Source organism: Ursus maritimus, unplaced genomic scaffold, assembly GCF_017311325.1.
Source record: "Ursus maritimus isolate PB19 unplaced genomic scaffold, ASM1731132v1 scaffold_4, whole genome shotgun sequence".
Classification (NCBI taxonomy): Eukaryota; Metazoa; Chordata; class Mammalia; order Carnivora; family Ursidae; genus Ursus; species Ursus maritimus.
The window spans coordinates 62465945-62489398 of record NW_024426552.1 but is presented as its reverse complement, the minus strand read 5'-3'; the positions used below and the strand labels follow the sequence as shown (position 1 = coordinate 62489398).

Here is a 23454-nt window from a genome sequence, read left to right as displayed (position 1 = left end):
CTTTTGCCTTCGCGTGGGCGTTAGGGATCATCGAAGAGGGGACGAAGAGGGGACGCATGGCTCAACCACATGGTTTCCCTTTCTTTTCTGGCCTCTGTGGAGTGATAAAATGTCTTTATGTACTTTTTAACCCAAGGTTAGTCACATAGTTTGTTTTTTTCTTTTGAGGAAGATTGAATATGACTTTAAAAGCTGTTCCTGGTTTGTTTTTGTTTTTTAATTTTAGAAGTGTTTTGATATACGTCAGAGGGAAAAAAATAAAAGTTTTCCTTTTAAGAAGCTGCATGGATAGAAGAGCTTGTAAACTAGCGGAGCGTGAAGGACGCTGTGAGGGACCTAAGGTCTTGGTGTGGGTAATTTTTCTAATTAGAAGGAAATCTTGGGGTTTCACAACGCTATAGAAAGTAGGGAAAGACCACACATAAACCCCCCTCCTTTTTTTCAATTTCTATTCTGCAAAAAGGGAAAAAGAAAAACAAGGAATTGAAGATAACCATGTTCTGAGTCTTCTTCAAAAGAGTAAACGCAAATAGCTTTTGGGAGAAGGAGGAGACTCTGTGGCTGAACATTCCAGTCACTCAGGGCCGTTTCAGAGTGTAGCGGTTGAGGCGGTGCCCAGAGACGCTGCCGTGATTGGCCTGGGGCGGGGCTGGGGGGGGGTCGGTGGTGCTTAACGCTCTCCAGGTGATTCTAATCAGCGGCCAGCTGCTGTCACTGTCTAGACTCCTGCCTCTGTTGGCTCATCTACCAAAGCCCAGGAGAGGCGATGAAAACAACACGACCTCGAACTGATCTAAGGAAAATTATTCAGCTATAATCTGCAAGACCTGAAGATCTGTGTTGGGATCCTGACTGCCTGCCGTCCCTTTCTCTCTGTGGCCTGTGAGCTGGAGCCCTGGTTGGCGGCAGGGTGTCTGGGAGTTCCCTGATAGTACAATGCATGTCTAACACTGCAGCCTGAGCAATGGTTCTAAATTCCAATCTGATCCAGTCACTCTCCTGCTTCAAAGTCCCACTGGATCCCCAAACTGCTCTCAGAATAAACACCAAAATCCCTAACCTGTCCTTCAACACCTGGCACAGTCTGGCCCTGAGCTGCCACCCACTACCCCCCCACCTCCTCTCCCAGTGCCTTCACCCCCTGCTGTCTGCTCCCTGGGGGGCATTCTCCAACGCCTGGACTGCGTAACTCCTGCGAATCACTACTCAAACATCAGTTCAAACTCTCCTCAACAGCACCTTCTCACCCTTTGTCAGGCTCTGTCTCATTTGTCCTCGTGCACCTGCCGCTGCGGACGACCAGACATTCCTGTGCCGGTGCTTCACCCGCCCCTGCAAACCACACTTCTCGGGCTCCCCTGCCCGCAGGTCCCAGTGCGGTCTAACTTGCAGGAGGCACACTTAGTGGGGAGACCACTTTGGGCTGTGATTCCAGAGGGGCTGTATTTCCTGCCGGCTTCCAGCTCCTGCCAGACAGCCCCCTCGGTGGGTCCTGCTGGCACTCTACCAACACCACCTGGCTTTGTTTCTCCAGCCCCACGGGGGGATTGGCCCCTGTTGCTGATCCCCGCGCTGTCTCCCCACCCTCTTTTTGGGTTTTCAGCTCTCCCAACACATTTGTAATTAGTTCCTGGGTTAAATTCCTTCTATTGGACTCTCGGCTTTGGCTCTGGTTTCTGGACTGGACCCTGACTGAGGTAGTGACTTCTTTGATTAGACTGGCTCCTGCTGACTTACCAGTAACTAACCAGGTGCTTTTTTTTTTTTTTTTTTTGAGTAAAGCGATAGAAGTTTATTAAGTAAAGATACAGAAAAAGCTCTCAAGAGTGAGACACACACACCCCCCACACCCCTGTTTTGCCAAAGAGGGCGTTCAGGGTTGGTCTTTTATAGAACACTAACCAGGGAACTTAAATCCTTTTAACATCTCTATTGATAACATCTTCAATGGCTTTCTTCCTTTTTAGGGGCTGGTTATTTTTTGTTGGTCACAGGTGATTAAAGACACCCGCCCCACAAGACCCACCCCACAGGCCTAGGACAGGGTGTCCCCTATACCCAGTTGGTTTTTAAAGAGACCTGCACCTCTGCTGCTGAGTTGCTCTCCCTTGCCAGGCTTGAGCCTCCCTATAGTTGAAGTTCTCTGTCGTCCCACCTTAAGCCTGGTCCTGCCAGCTGCTAGGCCCACATGTGACCCCACAAGGGAAGGAAATGCTCAGCCCGGTTCTAGGGATTAGCACCACGTGGCGGCCTCGAGCCCTGCCGGCCTCACCTTGTGCTCATTTGCTAACTGGCCCTCTGCCTGTGGTTCAGTTCTAGTACCTCACCCAGTAGCACCCCCTCTCCAGGAGTAGGTGCTTCCTAGGCTTTGGTCAGCCCTCCCTGGACAAGTGGCTGAGGTCCTCCCACTTGCTGACATCCCTGATGTCCCCTTCCTGATTCCTGACTAATGTTCCCTATCAGGGACCCAATTCTCATGTTTTCACCACCTGTCGAGCCATCCCATTACTTCTGCTCACCTGCCTCCTCTGCTATTGTCTAAACACATTATCCCTGGATCCAGTACTGCTCGTGAACCTGGGACAGTTGCCCAGCATGTGTCTGTGGCTGTATCCATCGTACTGCCCTCACCCGCACCTCCAGCCCAGCGGGCTCAGGCCACCCATCAGTGATCCCACATGCCCGTTGTGGGAGACGTGTGTGCGTGTGATGTGGGACACTTACGTACATGGTGATCTTGGCCAAGGAAGTAACATTGCTGCTAAGGAAGGTGATGGAGATGAGGGTGTCCTTGTTCCTTGGCTTCTGCAAATAAAACTCCACGAGGCTGTGATGCACTGGGAAACCAAAGCAGAGCAGACGGCCGGGCCAGAGGTCAGTGGCCCAAAACGCACACAAAGGCCCAGAGAGCAGCAGAGCAGGAATCTGAGATCTACCTCTTAGCAGCAGGTTACCTGCCGTCCCAGATCCTTAGTTCCTCATCGTAAATTGGGGGTAATAAAAATAGGTCTGAATGAGAGTTAAATGAGTTAATACCCACAAAGTCCTTATGGGACTTTGTGCCTATGGCTAGGAAGCACTTAATGCATGTTAGTTTTTGTTACTACTTGTAATGCTAGAATGTCCCACTCCTCCCTGCTTGATGACATTATCTTGATGGTGTGATTTTGAAAGAACTGAAAAGGATGTCTCTTATACTAAATAAATAACTCATAAAGTGTAGCAATAGCCCTCCACTCCCATACCCACAGTCTCAGGGAGCCCACTTGCGTGCGGGAGATGACTGTTTCCCTCTCTGTGGCAGCCGGGGTGCCTCTATGGCATCTCTGCCCTCTCAGGCAGCATGGAAGCTGTGTCACTGACACAGACTAGATGAGGAGCCTGGCTCATGGTGATACCCCTGGGGCCTGCTGTCTCTCTGGCAAGGGAAGTTCAGAAGATTACAGCTCCTCTAACATCCTATCCTTTCCTTATTAAGGGGGAGGCCCAACTGGCGGCATTTTGCAGTATCTTCAGTCTTGGGGCATTTTCACAGACCTCTCTGGTGATCCAGACATAGCTGGAGAGGCAATCCTTCACCTCTGCCCTAGCACTTCATCATTTGTCGTGTTTCACAGGCAGATATTGGAGGGACATCAGGTGGAGGTAGGTAGACGGCACTAACTGGAGGAGTGCTGTGATCCATCTGGGCTCATGGGGCTGGAAACAAGACTCACCGGCAGGTGCTGAGATGCCAGGAGCCCACAGGAAAGAAAGAAAGCCCCGTTGCTTGCCCTCTGCAGAGGAAAATACCCACTGCCATGCCCCTTCTGTCCGTCTCTCGGTTGTTTGCTAGGGGTTGCAGATTGTTACGGTGATGGGCAAGGGATGAATTGGAGTGGATACCCGTGATGTGGAAAAAAGGCTAAACGACGTAAGCCTGAGGAATTCATTCTCTAGGCTGAGTCTGATAGATTACGCCACTTCTCCCTTTGCCAGCAGGTCTCACCTCATCATGAGAGTTTCCTAAGGTCCTGCTTCTCTCTTTACAGTATCTGGAAGCCCTGGGAGTGCTGGGTCTTCTAATGCTGGGTGGGTGGGAAGCAGGAGTGGAATCCAGTCTGTGCAGGAGTGAGGCATGGGAAGCAGCACAGAGCCCTGATGGGAAGAGATCCGGGAGACCTGGATCCAAGACCTGGCCCTGCTTCCTTGCTGTGTCCCTTTCCCTAAGTTACTGAACCTCTCTGTGTCCTGATTCCTTCATCTGTAAACAATAACACTTGACATTACCTCACAGAACATGGCAAGGAGGAGATGAGGTAATGGGGAAAAAGCGCTTCATGGGAAACTTTGTCCTAAGGGGAAAGTAAGATCGTTAGAAAAATTATTATTTGGAGAAGCTTCTCTGCCCTGGTGGTGCATGCCTGGCAGGAGTCAAGGGTGACCACTGCCCTGCTGAACACTGCTGTGGCCCGGACAGGCCACGCGAGCTGGGCAAGGGGAGCCCAGGGCCATGGTGGCCTGGGAGTGTGTGAGAGCGGTGAGCCATGGGCTGCTGGCGCCACCTGGACTGCCAGGTGGGGGTCCCATCCCTCCAGCTAGAGGAGGGTCCCAGCTGCCATGCTGAGAACAAAAAGCTCAGAACTGCAAGGCTCAGAGCACAGCGCACGCAGGCAAGCAGGTATTCGTGCTGGCTTATTTCTTTTTGTGCCTCTCTGAAGTTTGTGAACAGACAGGGTCATGCTTCTGGGCCACAGAGAGGGCATCTCACAACAAACAGGAAACAGTCACAAAAATGGTGGTTCCATGGATCTGCCTCAGCAGGGACCTTAAAATGCCTCTAACCTCAAGTGTGCCCCAGGCTCCTGCCGTGTGTATTCCTGGCTGTGCAGACAGGGAGGGGCCAGTTCAGGTTGCTGTGAAGCTGTCCCGGAGCTGGAAGGAAAACTGGCTATCTGGTTCTGGCATCGCCGCCTCTGCCACTGGACGAAGCATTCTCCCTCAAGCTGACCTCTGGAGCGGGCAGTGAGGACACAGGAGTAACCAAGAAACACGGCTGCAAAGAGCAGATTCTCTCTTAGAAGCAGAGGCGAAGAGGCCAGTGTGGAAGCAGGTGGTGGCATGGAGAGAGAATAGATTTTGGAATCAGAAGACCTGGAGTTGAATCCTTCTTTTCCACCCCGCTGTATAGCCTTGGGCACAAGGCTTAGTCTCTCAGAGTCTCCCCTTCCTCACACCTAACTCAGAGTTGGGTCGTCAAATGAGTGGATATATGTAAGAGGCCCCCAGTTGACTCTTGTAACCCACTTGTTCCAGGAATTCTCACTAGCATGATAAACACCCACATCTAGTCTCCTCCAATTCTCTGATTGATAGAGGGAAAGGAATTATTACTTCTCAAGTTCTGGTCACTGTGCTAGCAACTTCCTGTATATGATTTTATTTTATCCTCACAGTTGATTCTTTGGAGTAGGTACTGTTCTTGTTCCCATTTTCTACATACAGATGTAGAGGTTCAGAAAGGCTAAGTCAGGTTCTCCTGATCACACATCTGGTAAGTACAGAAGCAGAGATTCAAATCCAAGTTTGTGTGACCACAATCTGAACTGCGGGCTCCATATCACATGGCTCCAGGAGTTCTGGTACAAGGAAGGTAAGGCCATAAAGATCCCTCCATCAACCAGACACAGGCTGATCTGAAAATCAGTTAGAATTAGCATGGCCATATAATTTATCATCCTAACCAGGATACCTTCATCCTGTACGTACAATAAACCAGACAAGATCCCAGAATAACAAGCATAAAAAAGGAAGTCTACTTAAGATGTAAATAGCACAGGGAAAGAATGTGCTCCAACCTGTGACATATTTCATAGATTCTAAGACACACTTTCCTCTCACATTTAACATCTTTTACTGGTATCTTCGCTTCAATGAAATGCCATGGTTAGAAGCAACAGTGAAGAATTGTTATATGTATGTGTAGGGGAAGGAGGGCAGAGGGCAAGGTTCAATATTCTTCAGAGACCCTGACCTAAGAGGGCTGCCAGGGTGGGAGATGCATAAGATGGGCACCAAGGAGGGGGTAAAAAAGTATGCAGGAAGGAGAGAACCACAGGGCCCTCCCAAATAACACACAACAGAGAACCCACACTGGAGGGAAGTGGGGGGGAACTAGGAGAAGTATATAGACAGTAAGATCTCCTTAAGTCCTCACTGCAGCAGAGCAATGGGTTGGACTAGGATCTAAGTTCTGAAAGTTCAGGATCTAAGGCCAGTAGCTGCTGCCCCCCCTACCCCTTCTATGACATCTTTGCCCCAGTCTTTCACCTCCCACCTCGGCCACCATGCTGTGCTAGACACAGTCCAAGCCGGAGCCCTGGCTTCTGCAGGACAGCACACTAGCAGAGCTGAGTACACGTCTTTCCCCCAACTCACCACAGTACGGAGCCTGGGCAGTGGTCAGAAGGAAGACTTTCACTTCCTTGGGAAGCGGCTCTATCTTGACACTGCTTTGTTCCATCAGTCCTGGAAGTAGAGAGGCAAAGACAAAGACAGCAGAGCCCTGAGGAGGCTATTTCAGTGTCCCATGGCACCCAACCATGTTTTGATTAATTCCTGTACCGGTTCACTCTACAAACAACCACACTGTATGCTCATTCTATCTCATGCCCTAGGGGGAGTCCCAGGGTACATGCAACCCAGTCCAACCAAGGATAAACACACAAGTAAACAGGAAGTACATTCTTCAAATCGTCTGGCCCATTTCAAGAGGTTTTTATCAGAAATTGGAAATTATGTCTCCAATTGGCAAAATAATCTATAAGACAGTTGTTTTGAACCATGAGAGACTATGGACTCTGGGAAACAAACTGAGGGCTTCAGAGGGGAGGGGGGTGGGGGAATGGGATAGACTGGTGATGGGTAGTGAGGAGGGCACGTATTGCTTGGTGCACTGGGTGTTAAATGCAAGTAATGAATCATGGAACTTTACATCAAAAACTAATGATGCACTGTATGGTGACTAACATAACATAATAAAAAATTAATATAAAAAAAAGACTGTTGTTTTTATGGCATTTCTATCCTGTGTACAGAAAGCGCAGAGAAGCGTTTGACCTGAAGAATAGTGGTTGACAAGTTAGGGAAGGGCATTCCAAGCAGAGAATACAGTTCGGACAAAGACACACAGGGCGAAGAAACGAAATATTCTTGGAAGTACAAGTAGTGAGCATCCCTGGGCTGTTCAGCGCCAGGGAAAGTGTAGCGAGGGGTGATGCTGGCAGACAGTGTGAGGTGACTGTTCATATCAGCAGGTGCATCACGTCTGGGGGAACTGAGGCATGTGCCCACTGAGCCGGAGGTAATGTTGATTTGCTTCATTGTGGGAAGCCACATCTACTTTAACCTTTCATCAAGCTGGTATCCGTTTCATTCACATAAGGAATGGCAGGCTGCTGCAGTTCTGAGTGGCAGCCAGGGGTGAGAAGTGAGAAAATGAGCGAGGGGAAGGAACCATTTATACTTCGCAGATTCCTTCCTGAAATCCTTCATCTTGGAGAACCCTAGGAGGTTCTCAGCAATGACCTGCAGAGGGTGAGTTGAGGCCAGATCCCTCAGCCTTTCCCAAGCCCTTCTCCCCAGACTGGCCTGGATCATCCAGGAATGTGTCCAAGCCAACCAGCAATGAGGCAGCCTCCAGTTGGCATGTGGCCACCACAGCCTCACACCTCTAATGTGGGCCATGGCTGCCATTCTTGGGGATTCCCCACAACACCTCGATTTAGAGTGTGTCAGGAGTTGGAGAATGGCTGGCCTAGCTAGAAAGAGCTATGGCGAGCATCTGGTCTTGGAGAGGGGGCAGCAGCTCTGGGCTATTCCAATGTTTCTAAGGTGTCCTGAGTCTGGACTTGCAGATGAGGGGCGTGTGTGAAGGCTGTGTGCGGGGCAGGTATGGCATCAGGCAGCAGTATAGAGGGTGAGGGGTGGGGCGTGGAAGGCCAAATACCTTCTTCCAGGTGGGAACAGGCCACACACCTTATAAGTGAATTTCCTCACTCCAATTGGGTGGATCTCCTGACCATAGGAAATCAGGATTAACAGAGATAATAACTAGCAAGACGTGAACTTTCCCCAAATTATCAAAGGAAGCCAAAGGGGTGGAATTTACCAATTCTTGGACAGGAAAGCAGGAAAGGGTTAAAGCAATCCAGACATTGTCCAGCAAGAAAGGCCTTGTAGTTAACACACGGAAAGGCCACGAACGGACAGGAGTTCTCCAGGGCACTGATGTAGAGGTGCACAGCCCTCATGTGATCACAGATCAGGTAACTGTAGCCTGCGCGGGGCAGAAAAACACAGCCAAGACTTTAGTTTAAGACAAATGAAAACCCCTCCACGCTACTTACCGTAATTCTATTGAATTTTATATTCCAGCAGGCTATAAATATATGGGGTGTCTCCTGAGCCACCTTTTAAAATGTTAGTGGACATGACTACTACATTCTCCCTCTTCTTTTGAATTTTCCTGAGATACCTAAGCTTTATCTATCAAAAAATGGCTTAATTTGAGGCCCATCTTCCATGATCATGCAAACTGTCTTCTGGAAAATGCGGGCTTACGGGGAACTGGTGATCCTGACCCACTTCTCACAATGAATATCTGTCTGCACATCTTACCTTCTTCATTATCACCTACACAATCCAATTTTTTACAACCACGTGATACCCAACCTAGCAATGAAGCAATCAAGGGAGTTAGCAACAGTTCATGGTAAGTCTCTAAAAGTCAGTGTGCTCCGAGTTCCCCTGGCCAAATGACAGATACACTGAATTTGTCCCAATTTAATAAAAACTTGGTTTTCTTGTTGTTATTGTTTACTGTATAAAAATTTGAAGTAACTCACATTAGATGAATTGGCTGGGCTAACAGGTCTATAGTAAGCTACAGCTCTGGGGTTCTGGGGTCTTCAAATTCTCCACTCACTTTGGGACCCCCATTCTGGGACCAGCAACCAAGTCTGAGCTTGTGTTAACTTGCCTTCCCCCATGGCTGGAACACTCTCTAAAGGCAAGCTCCTTCCAGCTGCTACAGGGAGCTGGGGGACACAAACTAAACCCTTCTCAAAGTGTGTTATGAAGAAAAATGAAGAGTGGCCAACTAAAATGCCACAAAAATATTCAAAGGTCATTAAAACCAAGCTATCCTGTCTGATAAAAAATGCTAGAAAATCTATAAATTGTGAAAAGAAATGTGGTTTTGGAAAATCAATAAATTTGGTAAGTTAGATTAGTGGTTTATTCAATAAAATTGTCAAAAGAGTCCTTAAAATGTTAAAAATTTGGTAAAGCAGGAAAAGACTAAAAACATAGTAAACAGAAATCAGGATAAAATTCTCATAAGAAATGCTGATAGGTTGGCTGTATTCATAAGAAGAATAAAAAAAGACTAAACAACCCTTGATCCTTAGCTTTTGACAAATTTAATGTTATTTAAAATAATACTAAGAAGAATATATTCAAAAAGAACATTCCAGAAGAATATAATTGACCCTTGAACAATAGGGCAGTTGGGGCACCAACCCCCCCAATGCAGTTGAAAATCCATGTATAACTTTTGACTCTCCCCAAACTTAATTATTAATGGCCTACTGTTGACTGAAAGCCTTACTGAAAGCATAAGCAATTAACACGTATTTTGTATGTTGTATGTATTACATACTGTATTATTAAAGTAAGCTGAAGAAATGTTAAAAATCATAAGAAAATACATGTACAGTACTCTATTGTATTTATGGAAAAAAGTCCATGTATAAGTGGACCTGTACAGTTCAAACCCATGCTGTTCAAGCATTAATTGTGTATTTAGAAAAGAAGAAATGTATATTCATTAAATGTACTCAAGATATTATCTTGAAAACAATTTTGGAGAACTGTTAAATTTAATAAGTTTGGGGAAGTGGTCATCAGTGGATTAATCCTTCAGCTAGCCAGCTTTTGGTGGGTCGTTCTACTTCTGCCACAACTAGGGTCTTTCAGGGGATGCAGCTAGTGTAGACCACACCACAAAGCAGGGCCCAGGAAGAATAGAGTTTATTGGCTTGAGTGATGATATATCACTGCAGGACCTAAGAAGTGGGGGGCCCAGCAAAAGTATGGTGCAAGCTTGTAATTTCGGGTACTCCTCCCCCAGAATTCCCTGGGCTCCTAAAGACATCCATTCGGTAAGGCATGCAGGGAAAGGCATTATGGGGCATGGCAAAGGACACTAGAAGGAAGACTTCCTGCAGTCCATACTGGCTGGCTCAACACGAAGGCTGTTGATGAATTCCAGCCTCTGGGGCAGCCAGACACCAACTCTCTCTGGCTTTCTGACCTGCGTGAATGAAGGTGGGACAGCCAGGTTGGTCTTGGCCTCCATTGACAAAATAGTCCACGTGTCCAACAGGAATCCGGATACCCAAATCTGAAAGGAGGAAGAACCCCGTTATTTTGGATTGCAGGGGCACATGTTCCGGGCCCCACAGCAGGGTCCTCCGGCACCAGAGCCTGAACTCTGACTTTGGGAGCCCACCCATTCTGTGTGCTCATTGGGTGCCCACCTCACTCCTAAGTGCTGGGACGCTGCAGAACGTGCCCTCCATTTCCTACACTAAAAGGCAGCCAAGAAGAATAAAGCCATGAGCAGATAGTCCTATTTATCTAATAAAATCAAGAAAAACATCCCTTAACATAAGTTCTGATAAATCACTAAATGTTATAAGCTTGGTAAATTTCCTTGTTGAACAAGTGTTTGTTTTGAGCAATAGTTCAGATAGATATCTATTTGGGGCCACATTTCCACAGCGCCCCTCATATTTTTGTGCTGTCTTGACAGCAGAAACCTGGCTAGTTTGAAAGACTGTAGCCTGTAGCTCTCATTTCATCACGATGGCCGTATCAGACCCCTCAGGCTGGGTCAGAGCCAGCTGCCAAAGACCCCAGCTTCCTTCTTAACATCCTTCCCCTTCCCACATCTATCACTACTGGCAGTGATTGGTTGTATGTTATTTGTTTAACGGGATCTAACCAGGGGTTAGCCAAGGACCTAGAAGTTATCTTGCTTCCTCTCTTTCCCTCATTCCCTACACTTAGCCCATCACCTGTCTGGTCAGCTCTACCGCCAAAATAGATTTCGAACCTTTCTACTTCTGTCTCTACTGCCCCCACCTCTGTGCAAGCCACCACGATCTCCCACCCAGGCCACTACTGCAAACACCTTCTAACAAGCCTCCAGGCTCCCTCAGTGTCCCCTGCAGCCGATTCTCTGCACAGCAGCCGCAATCATCTTTACAGGGAATCCTAATGCCTCCGTGTTCTCACCAACTATAGAATAAAATGTAAACTCCTCACCATGGCCAGCCTGGTTCCCCTCCCTCTTCTCCTGCCTCACTCCCTGCCCTCTAACCACGCAGTTTTCTTTGCTGTCCCCACCCACGTCCAGGCTTTGCTTTTGACTGTTCTCTCTACCTCGAATGTTCTCCCAGATCTTCCCAGAGCTGGTTCATTCTCACCTGCAAAGTCCCACCTTGGACAGACTTTCCTCCATAACCCTAGCTGAAGGGGCTCCCCCACCCAAATCACCCTCTGCCTCACCCCCTCTGTCATCATACTCACAGTGTGTAATGATGTCTGCTTACCTGTCTGTAAAGCTCTACAACTTACACCAGGGACTTTGCTTGTCTTTTTTTCTGCTATATTCCCAATACCGGCACCATGCCTGTCACCTAATATTTGTGAGTGCCTAATATTTACTGAAGGAAGTAATGAATGAATGCCTGCTCATAGTCCATATTTCCACGTGGGTGGGGACCCTCTTCAACTACATTGCAGTATTCTCAGTGCTGAGTACCTAGCCCAATAAAGATCAGTTAGACAAAATGGAATGCTTTTTCCCTCTCTGGTCACATTAGGAGGAGGCTCCAACTTTGAAGGGGACTGAGAGGCCTCACTCTGGTAATTGGGGACCTAATAAGTCCCCTATTTAGCACATTTAGAAACAGAAGAGGTTAACCTTGATAATTAACACAGTTAACCCAACAGCTAGGCAGAGGCCTGTGGGCTTTGCTTTCCTATCTGTGAGATGATGAAGATGGGAAAGAGGGTTAAATAATATGACTGCATGGGGTTCTTCCAGAATTATGAATCTGTGAGTGTTGGGTAATAAAAGAAGTCTTTTGACCCAACGGAATGAGACACAGACACCTCTCACTTGAACTGCCCACTCTTCTGGTGAGGGATGGGCATTATCTCTTCCTGCACCCACTATGCTGAGCACAAGGCCTGGCTACCTCCTGGGCATTTCATAAAGGGTAGAAATGAGGAAGAATGACCACCCCCCCTTTCCCAGCTGGTCTGAATAGCTTAATTTGGTCACAATGGATTCAGGGTTGGGGGGTCTTTCCTGTGCCTGTCACTGTTGGAGGGGAGGTACTCATTCTTCACTGGACTGAAGGGCTGGGCTCCTCCCAAGGGAGCAGGGAAGTCCTGACAGGCCTGAGTATCTGCCCCAGATGTGGAAGGCCCCAATCCCAAGGGGCAAGGCACATTCACCCTGAAAAAGCAGCATGACTTTCCCATATGCCAGCCAGGCAGCAACGCTCTTCCCCACACAGCCTCATCACAAGGTTTAGTATTAATCAGAGATCAAGAGGACACTGGTAAACTCACTGCAACAGAAGCTCAGAAGGCAGGGAACCTGCCCAGAGCCACACAGAGACACCGGCTTCCTGGCCCCCGCTGGGCTCATGCTCCCACTCTGGGTGGGTCACCCTCCCCCACACTCACTGTCAGCGTCTGTGTGAACGGCCTCCACAAAGAGGGCATCTCCAGGGTCCAGGCGCTCCTCCAGGCTGGCTTTGGTGTACTCCGGTCCAGCGGGATCCAGGCCTGCTAGGACAGACTGATGTCAGCGGTCCCTTTCCTCTCGGCTGCAGGAACCCTCACGGACGCACTCCACACCTCTCGGGGCAGCCCTTCCTGGTCAGTTCCTAGAGTCTTCCAGCAAGGACCCAAGGGCGAGAGGACCAGCCCAGGACCACTGTACCCAGAAACCCCACATTGTTGTCTCCAACTCCCAATGACCTAGCTTCTCTGGCTCTGAGATGAGCTTGATAACATCAACCACCTGGTAAGGGCTAATGGAAGTCATACTAACCCTCATGTATTCATCACAACAGCTGTACTTTTGGGAGCAGTTAACTGTGTGCCAGGCCTTGTGCTTGTCCTCACACCAGCACAGTGAAGCAAAAACTACTATCCCCGTGTCTTAGGTTGGATGCCCTTTTCTCTCTTTCCCAAAAAAGCAGATCCTGAGACAAGGATTTAAAGCACAAGTAGCTTATTTGGGAGTAGATCAGAGAAAGTACAGTGAGGGAGTAGAAAAATGAGTCAGAGTATGGAAAAACGAATGTATTATTACTTTGGGCAACTGGGTCTCATCCCACTGGGACCCTTCTGAGAGGCTCTATAGAACATGACTCAGAACTGTCCCACTAAAGGGCCAGAAAGTGGGGGTACTTACCACACAACTCTAGTCCCTTACTGATTGAGGGTAGCTTCTGAAACATAAAGTCCCTAGTGCTTTTGCAAATATTTAGCGTAATTGTCTAAGGGTGATTTCCAAGTGGGCCAAGGAGATATGAGCTATTACAGCTCATTTCACAGAGGCAGTAACTGAGGCTCAGAAGAAACACGTGGCTTCTTACACTGACATTAGAGTTCACACAATAACAACACAATATGTTTCATGCAAAAGGGCCACAGTAAATAAATTTTAGTGGAAACAGATAATTCAATCATAAGAACAAAGATCCCCTCTGCTCGTCTTAGCAGAGGCACTTCCAGGGCATTCTCTCTCTCTCTCTCTACACTTGGGAGGATGAGCAGAGAATACTGTTACCTGTGATCCGTCCTAACTGGCCTTTGTAGAGATGTCCCACTACGCCTCCAACGTGGGCCCCCAGGCTAACACCAATGATGTGGATTGAAGACTCCGGCACACCGAGCTCCTAGAATGGGCATTTCCAGGGAATCGCATGTGGGCCACAGCAGCCTCTGGCCTCACAGGGTCACACTTTTCCCCGAAGCTTCAGAATCAGAGGACCCTGGGCATGACATACCCCCACACATGCTTTGGGAGAAAAAGGCAGAATTTTCATCCCATTCATCACTTGCCCTCTTCCTAGAAACCCCACCTTGACGACTGCCTCACTTTCTCTTTGGCGCCCAAGGTATGTGAGTAATGACCATGGCCACTTTCTCTTGAGGGACTTCGTATCTAACATCAGTGGCACATTTTACAGAGCTGAAGCAGGAGGCTCAGAGTGGGGCAACAACTTGCCCAAAGTCAGTACCGTAAGTGGTAAAGTGGAGATTAGAAGGGAGGACCCAAAAGCTACTGGGTGGTTCGGCTTCTGCCCTAAAGCTCCTCCTCATGTGTTGACTCTTTCTTTCTGTCCCCTCTTTCCTCCATAAGCAGCCAAAACTCACCCCCAAACTCTTCAGCACCTACCAGGAGTTTTCTGAGGAAACGGGAGATCTCAAGTCCCAGCTTAACCACATTTCCCACGGCTGAGAAGTAGACACCTGTAGAACCATAAACCCAGTCCACAGCAATCACATTAGCATTTGCTGCCCGAAGAAGAGTGCCAATGAACTGATCAATCCAGGAAGGCTTTGTACCTAAAGCCCTAGACAGAGGGCCAGAAAGGATAGGAAAATTATCTGCCAAGCCAATATCCACTGTCGTGGAAATGACAATGACACTCTCTATTAACAGAGTAAACCCGGGGGGAAGGTCAAAACAAATAAGGGGGGTATATGGGCAATAAATCTCACACCACTTTGAGCATAGGGAGAGCATAATCCCAAAGTCACCAGGGCTTCAGCCTGCATATATGAAGCCTTTGTGTAAATTATAAAAGGGCCTTTTGTTCCAGGTAGCTACAACCTCCTACCAGGGCCCAGAACTCAGGTTGGAGTTCAGCCCACCAGCCAGCAGTCAGGTATCTTTGCGCAGTGCATACCACACAAACCATATATACTGACGCTGCTTATGTTTCTCATGGGGAAGGACAGATAGGTTTTACCTTAGAGTTATGATTTGCAATCTTAATTCTCATTCTATAATACAAGCACTCTCCCATGGGGGATTTACTTGTTCATTTGGTCATCCTTTCATTAATTCAATGAGCCAGGCAGTATGCTAGGGGCTTTGTGAGAAATAAAGAAAAATAAGATACATTTTCTATTATTCTGGAACCTACAGTATAATAGGGCTTTTCTAGGAAAAGGAGAATGATAGAAAAAAATTTCATAAATCTCTCCCAGGAGATTGGGATGGGGAGAAGTTTTCTCAATGGCCCACAGTAAGGGAAGAGTAAGGGTGTGCTCACGTGGGCAGGAGCACAAACTGGGTGTGTGCCACAGAACGTGGATTTGGGGGATCTAGGAGCAGACAGAGTAACAGCCTGCTGAGCTCTCCAGCTCTGTTAGCTATCTCTGGGTTGGGGGTACACACTCAGCCTTGGAGAGCATGCTGGAGGAAAGACTTTGGCACAGGAGTGAGGAAGAATGCCTAAGGAGGGATGTGGCTAGGTCCCTCGAGTCCAGTGATTTGCAAAGCAGAGAGGACACAGAAACCATGAAATGGTGATTCTTTGTGCAGTGCCTTTGTGTCCCCTCCTTCCTTGGGTGCCCCCATCTCTGGTTGCTTGATACTACTACTATTTCACTGCATCCTCTCCTTCTTTCCTCCCACCAACCGTCCTCTGTTTCTGGCCTTGTCGATGGGCTCTGGAGAGAAGATGTTGGAAGGATTATAGGGCATCAAAGAAATAGCAGAAGAGAAGTGTCTAGCACCCGAGAAAGGTTAACCTCAGGAGATGATGCAAGTAGGGCCCATGGGTGGAAGTTTCCTAAATCAGGAAAGCAGGGAAGAAATGAAAAAGAGTAAATAAAGCCCTGGATAAAAACACTATGCTGTTACCCCGATTGCACAAAGCCTATGACCTCATTGGCTGAGATGAGTCATACAACCCATGCTTCAGGGAGAAAAGGATCACTGAAACCATCTCTACAACTTCCCCTTTATTCAGACATGGAAACCAAGGCTCCATGTGCTGGGGCAACTTGTCCCAGGTCATACGTATTTACTGTGTGAGAGTGTGTAGACAAGACAGAGAGGAGGAGTAACGTACATGACCACCAAATGAACAACACGATGTGTGTTCATGTTGTTAGGAGACACCTTCAAAGGCAGCAGGAGGTGAGAGATGAAACAGGGGACTGTCAGTAAATTCATTTCTCCACTTGCTCCCCACTAACTTCCATGGCATTACGGTCACTCTTTAGTTCCTAGCTGAGATGTTTCTATTGGCTGATTACTCCCACCTGAATCCATGGATGAGTAGTTTGGTTCCCAGAGTGGCATTGAATCCAGAGTTTTGGATGTCACTATTTTCCTGCACTAGCTGCCCACAGCTGGGATCCAAAGGGGTAAAAAGGAGAAACTGGACTTTGAGATTGGTGCCTTGGAGAAGATTAACGTTCTGGAAGTCAGTGCACATTTTCTGTGGGGTAGAAGGTGCATCTCCTGGAAGAAAAAAAACAAAAAGAAAAACAAGAAAGATCCAAGGTGAGGTCATCTGTTCTTAGAAGGAAGAAAAGCATTCTTGAGAGGAAGAAAGAAACAGGGGCTTACAAGCATTTATTATAAATCATCTAGTGCAATATTCAGACTAATTTATTAAAGACATAACTTCTGTAACCAAGATCTGTGAATAGTTTTCATGTCCAAAGATACAACGTCAGAAAAGGATATGACTATTACTCAACCAGAAAAAATTAAAGGCCATAGTGAAGCGGATATTGTTATGAAATAAATTGAATTGCCCCTATAAATCTGTATGTTGAAGTCCTAACTCCTGGGACCTCAGAATGTGACTGCATTGAGACAGAGTCTTTACAGAGGTTATTATGTTAAAATGAAGCCAATAGGGTAGGCCTTAATCCAGTATGACTGGTGTCCTTGCAAGAGGAAATTAGGACACAGACACAGAGGAAAGACAATGTGAAAGTCACATGGTGTAGATGGCCAATTGCAAGCCAAAAATTAAGTCAAATAATGTCACACCTCTATACAAAAAAATGCCTCTAAGGCATTTCCCCCAGAATGAGATCTGAAGACCTAACGAATGTATTGAAGACCTGAATGGTTTAAACCACTGGCTCCAGGAGCACTCTGCCTGTCCAACTATTACCTCCTCTGTTCTGCCCACGTGTCCTTCCAGCTTTTTCTCACTCTACACTGTCCTAGACCACCTGAGGGTGTTTGCACTGGCCATCCCTTCTGCCTGGAGTGTCTTTCCACAGACATCCACATGACTAACCCTTCTTCTCCTTCAAGTCTTTGCCTGTCAATGGTAACTACCTCGTTTAAATTGCCACCTGCCTGTGCCTCTCCCCCAAGTTCTTTCAATCTTCCTCATCCTGATCTATTTCCTTTTATAGCAATCATCCCCTTCTAATCTCCTATGGAATTCACTAGTTTATTATTAAGTGTATTGTTTATTGATTTCCCTACATTAAGATATACTTGCAAAGAAGGCAGGAATTTTTATCCATTTGTTCACTCTACTGCCTAGAATAGTGTCTGCCACAGACAATAAACATGAAAAGCTAGTTCTTTGAAAAGAATAATAAACTAGATGTACTTTTGATAAGACAGAGTAAGAAAAAAAGAGGGAGGTCATAGGTAAACAATATAAAGAATAAAAAGGGGATATAAATAGAGATTTTTAAAACCATAAAAGAGCATGTTCATACCACCCAAAAGTTCAAAATACAGATATCTTCCTAGAAAATGAACAATTTCCTAGAAAAGTATAGCTTACTGAAACTTAGTCAAGAAAGAAAAAACAGAAAGTCAAATGTAAAACTGTAGCATTAGGAAATTGAAACAGTAGTTTTCAATCTCTTCATTAAAAAACTCTCCCAGGCCAGGCAGTGTTACAGAAAAAGTCTACTAATCCTTCAATTCTTAGCACTGTTCTGGAGAATAGAAAAGGGGAGAGAGAATCTAAATTCATTCTATGAAAATAACCAAGATACCAAAACTGGACAAGAACAGAACGAGAAAGGAAGACGAAAGGCCAATTTCACTATTAAACACAGATATAAAAGCCCTGAATTAATTATCAGCAAATCTAAGTCCATCAAGAATAACAAGAACTAAACACACATCGTGGCCAAGCAGGGTTTAATCCAAGGAATGAAAAGACGTCTTAACATTAGAAGATGTATTAATGTAATTCACATATGAAAAATTAAAGAAGAAAAACCCATATGTTCATCTCAATAGATGAAGAAGAAAAAGCACAATAAAATTTAATACCCAACACTTCTTAACCTAAGAAAAAGTATTTACCAAGAACCTATAGCAATGACCATACTTATGGGTGAAACAGTAGAAGCATTCCACTTAGAACTGGGAACAAACAAGAATGTCTGCTATCAGTGCTTCTATGAAATATTGTACTGGAAGGTCTAGTCCTAGCCAGGGAAACAAGACAATAAAATAGGATCAAAGTTACAAAGTTTGAAAAGGAGGAGAAATAATCGCCAATATTTGCAGATGACAGAATAAAACTTTTGATCACTTGGGAATATGGAAGGTGGCACTGTGAATCATGCTCAGATACCCCCTCTCCCCAGATGCCACTCCAACCAAAGACTAATCGAAGATGAATATCAAAAGAGAAGAGAGAAAGAGCCAATCTCAAATATAAAGATTATGTCTCTGTGAACAAGAACAAGAAAAGAATTGCAAGATGGTGCTGGGTTCCTAGTCTGGGAGAAGGCAGTGGTTGTGAGAATTCAGCTCTGGGAGTTAAGTGGGGTCCTCGAGTGTTCCATGTCAGGTGAAGAAGATCAGCACCAGGCCCACCTGTGGTAGTGGGAGGAGGGGCTCCCCAACTCAATAGAGGAAGCTAAAAACAAAAGCAATACAACCAAAAAAAAAAAAAAAAAAAAAAAAAAAAAAAAAAAAAAAGCTATTGACTTTTTACCTGGGCTATAGCTTTATTCAGGGAGAAAGGATGGAAAGACAAGACCTCACTAATAAGAGCTGAGACAACCCATCCCCCCAACTGGAGGAGAGAGTCTAAAGATGAGAAGGGGGGGGGGGGGCGCCTGGGTGGTTCAGTCTGTTAAGTGTCTGACTTGGGCTCAGGTCATGATCTCTCCATGTCCTGGGATCAAGCTCTGTGCTCAGCGGGAAGTCTGCTTGTCCCTCTCCCTCTCCCCATCCCCCACCCTGCTCTAGTGCTCTCTCTCTTTCAAATGAATAAATAAAGTCTTCAAAAAAATAAAAATAAAGATGAGAAGGTGAGGGGGTGAAGGGGAGGTGTGGGGGCGAGGCCAAACACAAGCTTCTCATTGAACATTGAAATAAAACTAATCTATTGTGTTAGTTATCTTTAGGGTTGTAGTGATTTAAGAGGGGATACATAGAAAGGGTTTTAAGAACCTGGTAATGTTTTATTTCTTGATCCAGATGATGGTTACACAGGTGAATTCATTCTGAAAAGTCATTAATCTGTATACTAATAATCTGTGCACTTGTCTGTATATATGCTGTACTTTAATAACAAGTTTACTTTTAAAAATCCTGCAAACAAAATGCCTAAATATATACAGAAATTGAATGTTTACTAAGGTAGCCAATAAAGCCAATAAATGAATCAGGAATTCATTCCAGGTAAAATAAGGTTTTAAAAGCCTTTGACATTGACTTTAAAATAAGTATGCGGAGAATCTATGAGGATAAAAATAAAGACAAAGAATAAGAAATCATGAAATAAAAACAAGCATAAATGATAAGCTATATAGGAAAAAACTAGTTCAAAAATTGGAAATGAAAAAGATAACCACTGAAATAAAAAAGGAATCGATACTATAATGTTTAGTGCGAAGTAAAAAACTTTTTTAATTAATGTATTTATTTTAGAGAGAAAGAAAGAGAGAGAGCATGAGCAGGGGCAGGGGCATAGGGAGAGGGAGAGAAAAAAATCTCAAGCAGACTCCACGCCCAGCGCAGAGCCCCATGCAGGCCTCAATCTCATGATCCTGAGATCTTGACCTGAGCCGAAATCAAGAATCGGACGCTTAACCGACTGAGCCATCCAGGCGCCCCAGAAGTAAAACCCTTTTAATAGGAAAGTCTAGTTTAAAAATATAGACAATAGATGGAGAGGTTCCAATTTCTATCTAGTAGCTGTTCTCTAAAGGAAGAGAATAGGAGAAGCAGCAATATTTTGAAAAGATAATTGTTAAGAATTTTCCATAACCAAAAAAACATGAGTTCTCCAATCAAAAATTACACTCAGGGTAATGAGCGAGATAAAAAATAAATAGGACCGGGGCGCCTGGGTGGCTCAGTCGTTATGCGTCTGCTTTCGGCTCGGGGCGTGATCCCGGGGTCCTGGGATTGAGCCCCACATCAGGCTCCTCCACTGGGAGCCTGCTTCTTCCTCTCCCACTCCCCCTGCTTGTGTTGCCTCTCTTGCTGTCTTTCTCTCTCTCTGTCAAATAAATAAATAAAATCTTAAAAAAATAAAAAATGAACAGGACCGCCTGGGTGGCTCAGTCAATTAAGCACCAAACTCGACTTCAGCTCAGGTCACAATCTCAGGGTTGTGGGATTGAGCCCCGAGAGGAGCCCCATGTGAAGCCCCACATCAGGTTCTGCGCTCAGCAGGGAGCCTGGTTCAGGATTCTCTCTCTCCTTCTGCCCCTCCTTTTCTCAAATAAATAAATAACCCTTTATAAGTCAGTCAATCTGTAAGTATATTATAGTATAACACCAGAACATTACGGATAAAAAGATATTTTTAAAAATTCCCAAATCCATTGGAAAACTTTGAAGAAATGGACAATTTTCTAGAAAAATATAATTTAGTGAAACTGACTCAAGAAGGAATTGCAAGCCCAAATAAAACTACTAGCATCCAAACATTAAATTGGTAATCTCTGGCCCTGAAATACACTAGAGCTAGATGGTTTTATCTGAGAACTCCACTGCTCTAAAGTACAAGTAATCTTTATCTTATATAAGCTGTTTATAGAATAAAACAGTTTATAGTATAAAACAGTGAAACCTTATTTCATGAGGTTACAATAATCCTAGAATCAACAGGACATGGGTAATACAAGAAAAGAAAATGACAGAAAATTTTTTATGGACATACATGCAAAATAATATATATAAATATATACAAAAATAAAAATAAACTTTGGCAAAATAAAACAGCATTGTACTAAAAAACACACCATGAGTAAAGGGTTTGTTCCTGGGGATCTTAGCCTGATTGGGCTAGCCCATGAGGCTTAGAAGAAAATACAAAAAATTGTCTATATAGTAAGATTGCTTAAACAAGACACCAGGAGCACAATTCATAATAAGAACTAAGAAATAAGAGAACGATGTAATAACTATTTTTTCTATCAAGTTGACAATATGAAAAATGTTTGATACTACAAAGTATCAGCAGACAGGTGGGAAAACAGCCATGCTCACATACTAATAAATTGCTGTAACTTCTTTGCAGAGCAGTATTTCCCACATCCATCAAAAATGTATAAGATAGAAATCCTTTCAGATCTAGTGTATCATGTATAAACGGCCATTTAGAATAACAAGATAGCTCTGTGTGTTCATACGGCAGAATTTCACACGAACGCACCAATTTTAGATACACCGACACAAGTAAGTGCTTAAGAGAAAGCACACTTGCAGCTAAGCAGCACCTTTTAAAGGCCACCCAGGGATCCTGCTCTGCTGGGAGCCTGCTTCTTCCTCTCCTACTCGCCCTGCTTGTGTTCCCTCTCTCACTGGCTGTCTCTCTCTCTGTCAAATAAATAGATAAAATCTTAAAAATAAATAAATAAATAAACAAACAAATAAATAAATAAATAAATGCCACCTGGTAATGCAGGGGGTGAATGCACTCGTGCATGCTGAACTTTGGAGCAGGGAGGGCTGCTGAGAGAGGCAGGAGGTGTGACAAGAGAGGGAGGGATCACGGCAGGCCTCCCGGAAGATGTGATGAGCATATGTGAACAAAAAGGTATGAGCAGCTCCAGGCAGAAGGACTGACACATTCTAAAGCCGGGGACTGATAATTAAATGTCTGGTGAACACAACTGAATGGGGGCCTGCTGTGGGGCGATGGGGACGCGGGGGGGAGGGAGGTGGAAGGAGCTTTCCTAGGAGGAGGACCAGTGCTCAGAAGAGAGGGATCTTCCCCAGCCAGAGAACCCCCAGGCCACGGGAGTGTTTAGATTTGCTACAGTAAGCCAGTAGGCACGGTGGGTGGGGTTTTTACCTGGGGAAAGGTAAAATCCAAGTGGCACCTTCAGGAATTTTTTTTAAAGGTCATCCTGTCATCTGTGGTTAGCAGGGACTCGCTGTTGTAGTCCTACCAGGAAGGACAACAGACCTAAATTTGAGTTTGGTCAGTGGAATAGCAAGGATATCTACTCCTCTCAATGACAAAATCTCTGTTAGTCTGGAAACTTAATTTTTTAAAAAGTTTATTTATTTATTTGACAGAGAGGAGAGAGAGCACAAGGAGAAGGAGCTGGAGAGGGAGAAGCAGGCTCCCCACTGAGCAGGGAGCCTAGTGCGGGCCTCGATCCCAGGACCCTGAGATCAAGACCTGAGCCAAAGGCAGATGCTTAACTGACTGAGCCACCCAAGCGCCCCATGGAAAATTTAAATTTTAAAATTAAATATATCTTGGTACAATGGATAGTTATAGGGGGAATGTAAATCGTATTTTGGAATTAATCAAGTCTTATTTTCTTAGAGTTATCCTGGCTTGTGACAAGGTAAAGAGAATTAATGCAGCTTTTAAGGAAAGGGTACAAGAACTAAAGGACTTGAGAAAGTGTCCTGGTCGCCATCAGTCCCTTCATGATTATAGGGTTTTTTCCTCCCTCTTCTAAATTCATCTCAAGAGAGGGCTTTTAGGGGACCTTCCAAAGGTTAGCACTGCATAAATAGACGGCTTAAGAAACAGAACCACTGACAAAGAAATGCCACCCAAGGCCTGAGCCCCCAAATTACCTGCACTTCCAATGCTGAGCCACAAAAGGAGCCCCCACGAGCATAAGTGTCTCTCCCAGAGTCCTGGGGGCATCGCTGAGCTGCAAGTCTCAGAGTTGGGGAGAAGCAGACTCCTACAAGCCAGGCGCTCGACGTTTCGGACACCAAACACCCACTTGGGTCTCACTAATCATTAACTGGCCTCTTGACCTGTAGAAGAAAAATGAACTCTCCCTATCTGTTTAACCTCCACAGTTTGTTGGTTTCTTCCTCTCAACAAAAATAAATACACTTTTCTTTTCTTTTTTTAAAGCAATGGACGTTGAAAC

At 45.5% G+C, this 23454-nt stretch overlaps 1 protein-coding gene across 4 annotated transcripts in view; it reads right to left on the bottom strand.

Moving 5' to 3' along the window:
• PLA1A (phospholipase A1 member A) overlaps positions 1 to 23454 on the bottom strand; it is a 27103-nt gene extending 3649 nt beyond the window's left edge. The window contains exons 1-10 of one of the 4 annotated variants that reach the window (XM_040621302.1): positions 23147 to 23454; positions 16411 to 16612; positions 14531 to 14708; positions 13919 to 14027; positions 12805 to 12906; positions 10355 to 10444; positions 8150 to 8317; positions 6418 to 6507; positions 3989 to 4137; positions 2729 to 2837 (exon numbers count right to left, since the gene is read on the bottom strand). In XM_040621302.1, coding sequence (XP_040477236.1) covers positions 2729 to 2837; positions 3989 to 4137; positions 6418 to 6507; positions 8150 to 8317; positions 10355 to 10444; positions 12805 to 12906; positions 13919 to 14027; positions 14531 to 14708; positions 16411 to 16612; positions 23147 to 23219 — 1270 coding nt within the window. In that variant the 5' untranslated portion in view covers positions 23220 to 23454. Of the gene's footprint in view, positions 1 to 2724; positions 2838 to 3988; positions 4138 to 6417; positions 6508 to 8149; positions 8318 to 10354; positions 10445 to 12804; positions 12907 to 13918; positions 14028 to 14530; positions 14709 to 16410; positions 16613 to 23146 lie in introns of all 4 variants that reach the window. The other 3 variants (XM_008708199.2, XM_008708201.2, XM_008708200.2) reach the window with 3 other exon arrangements.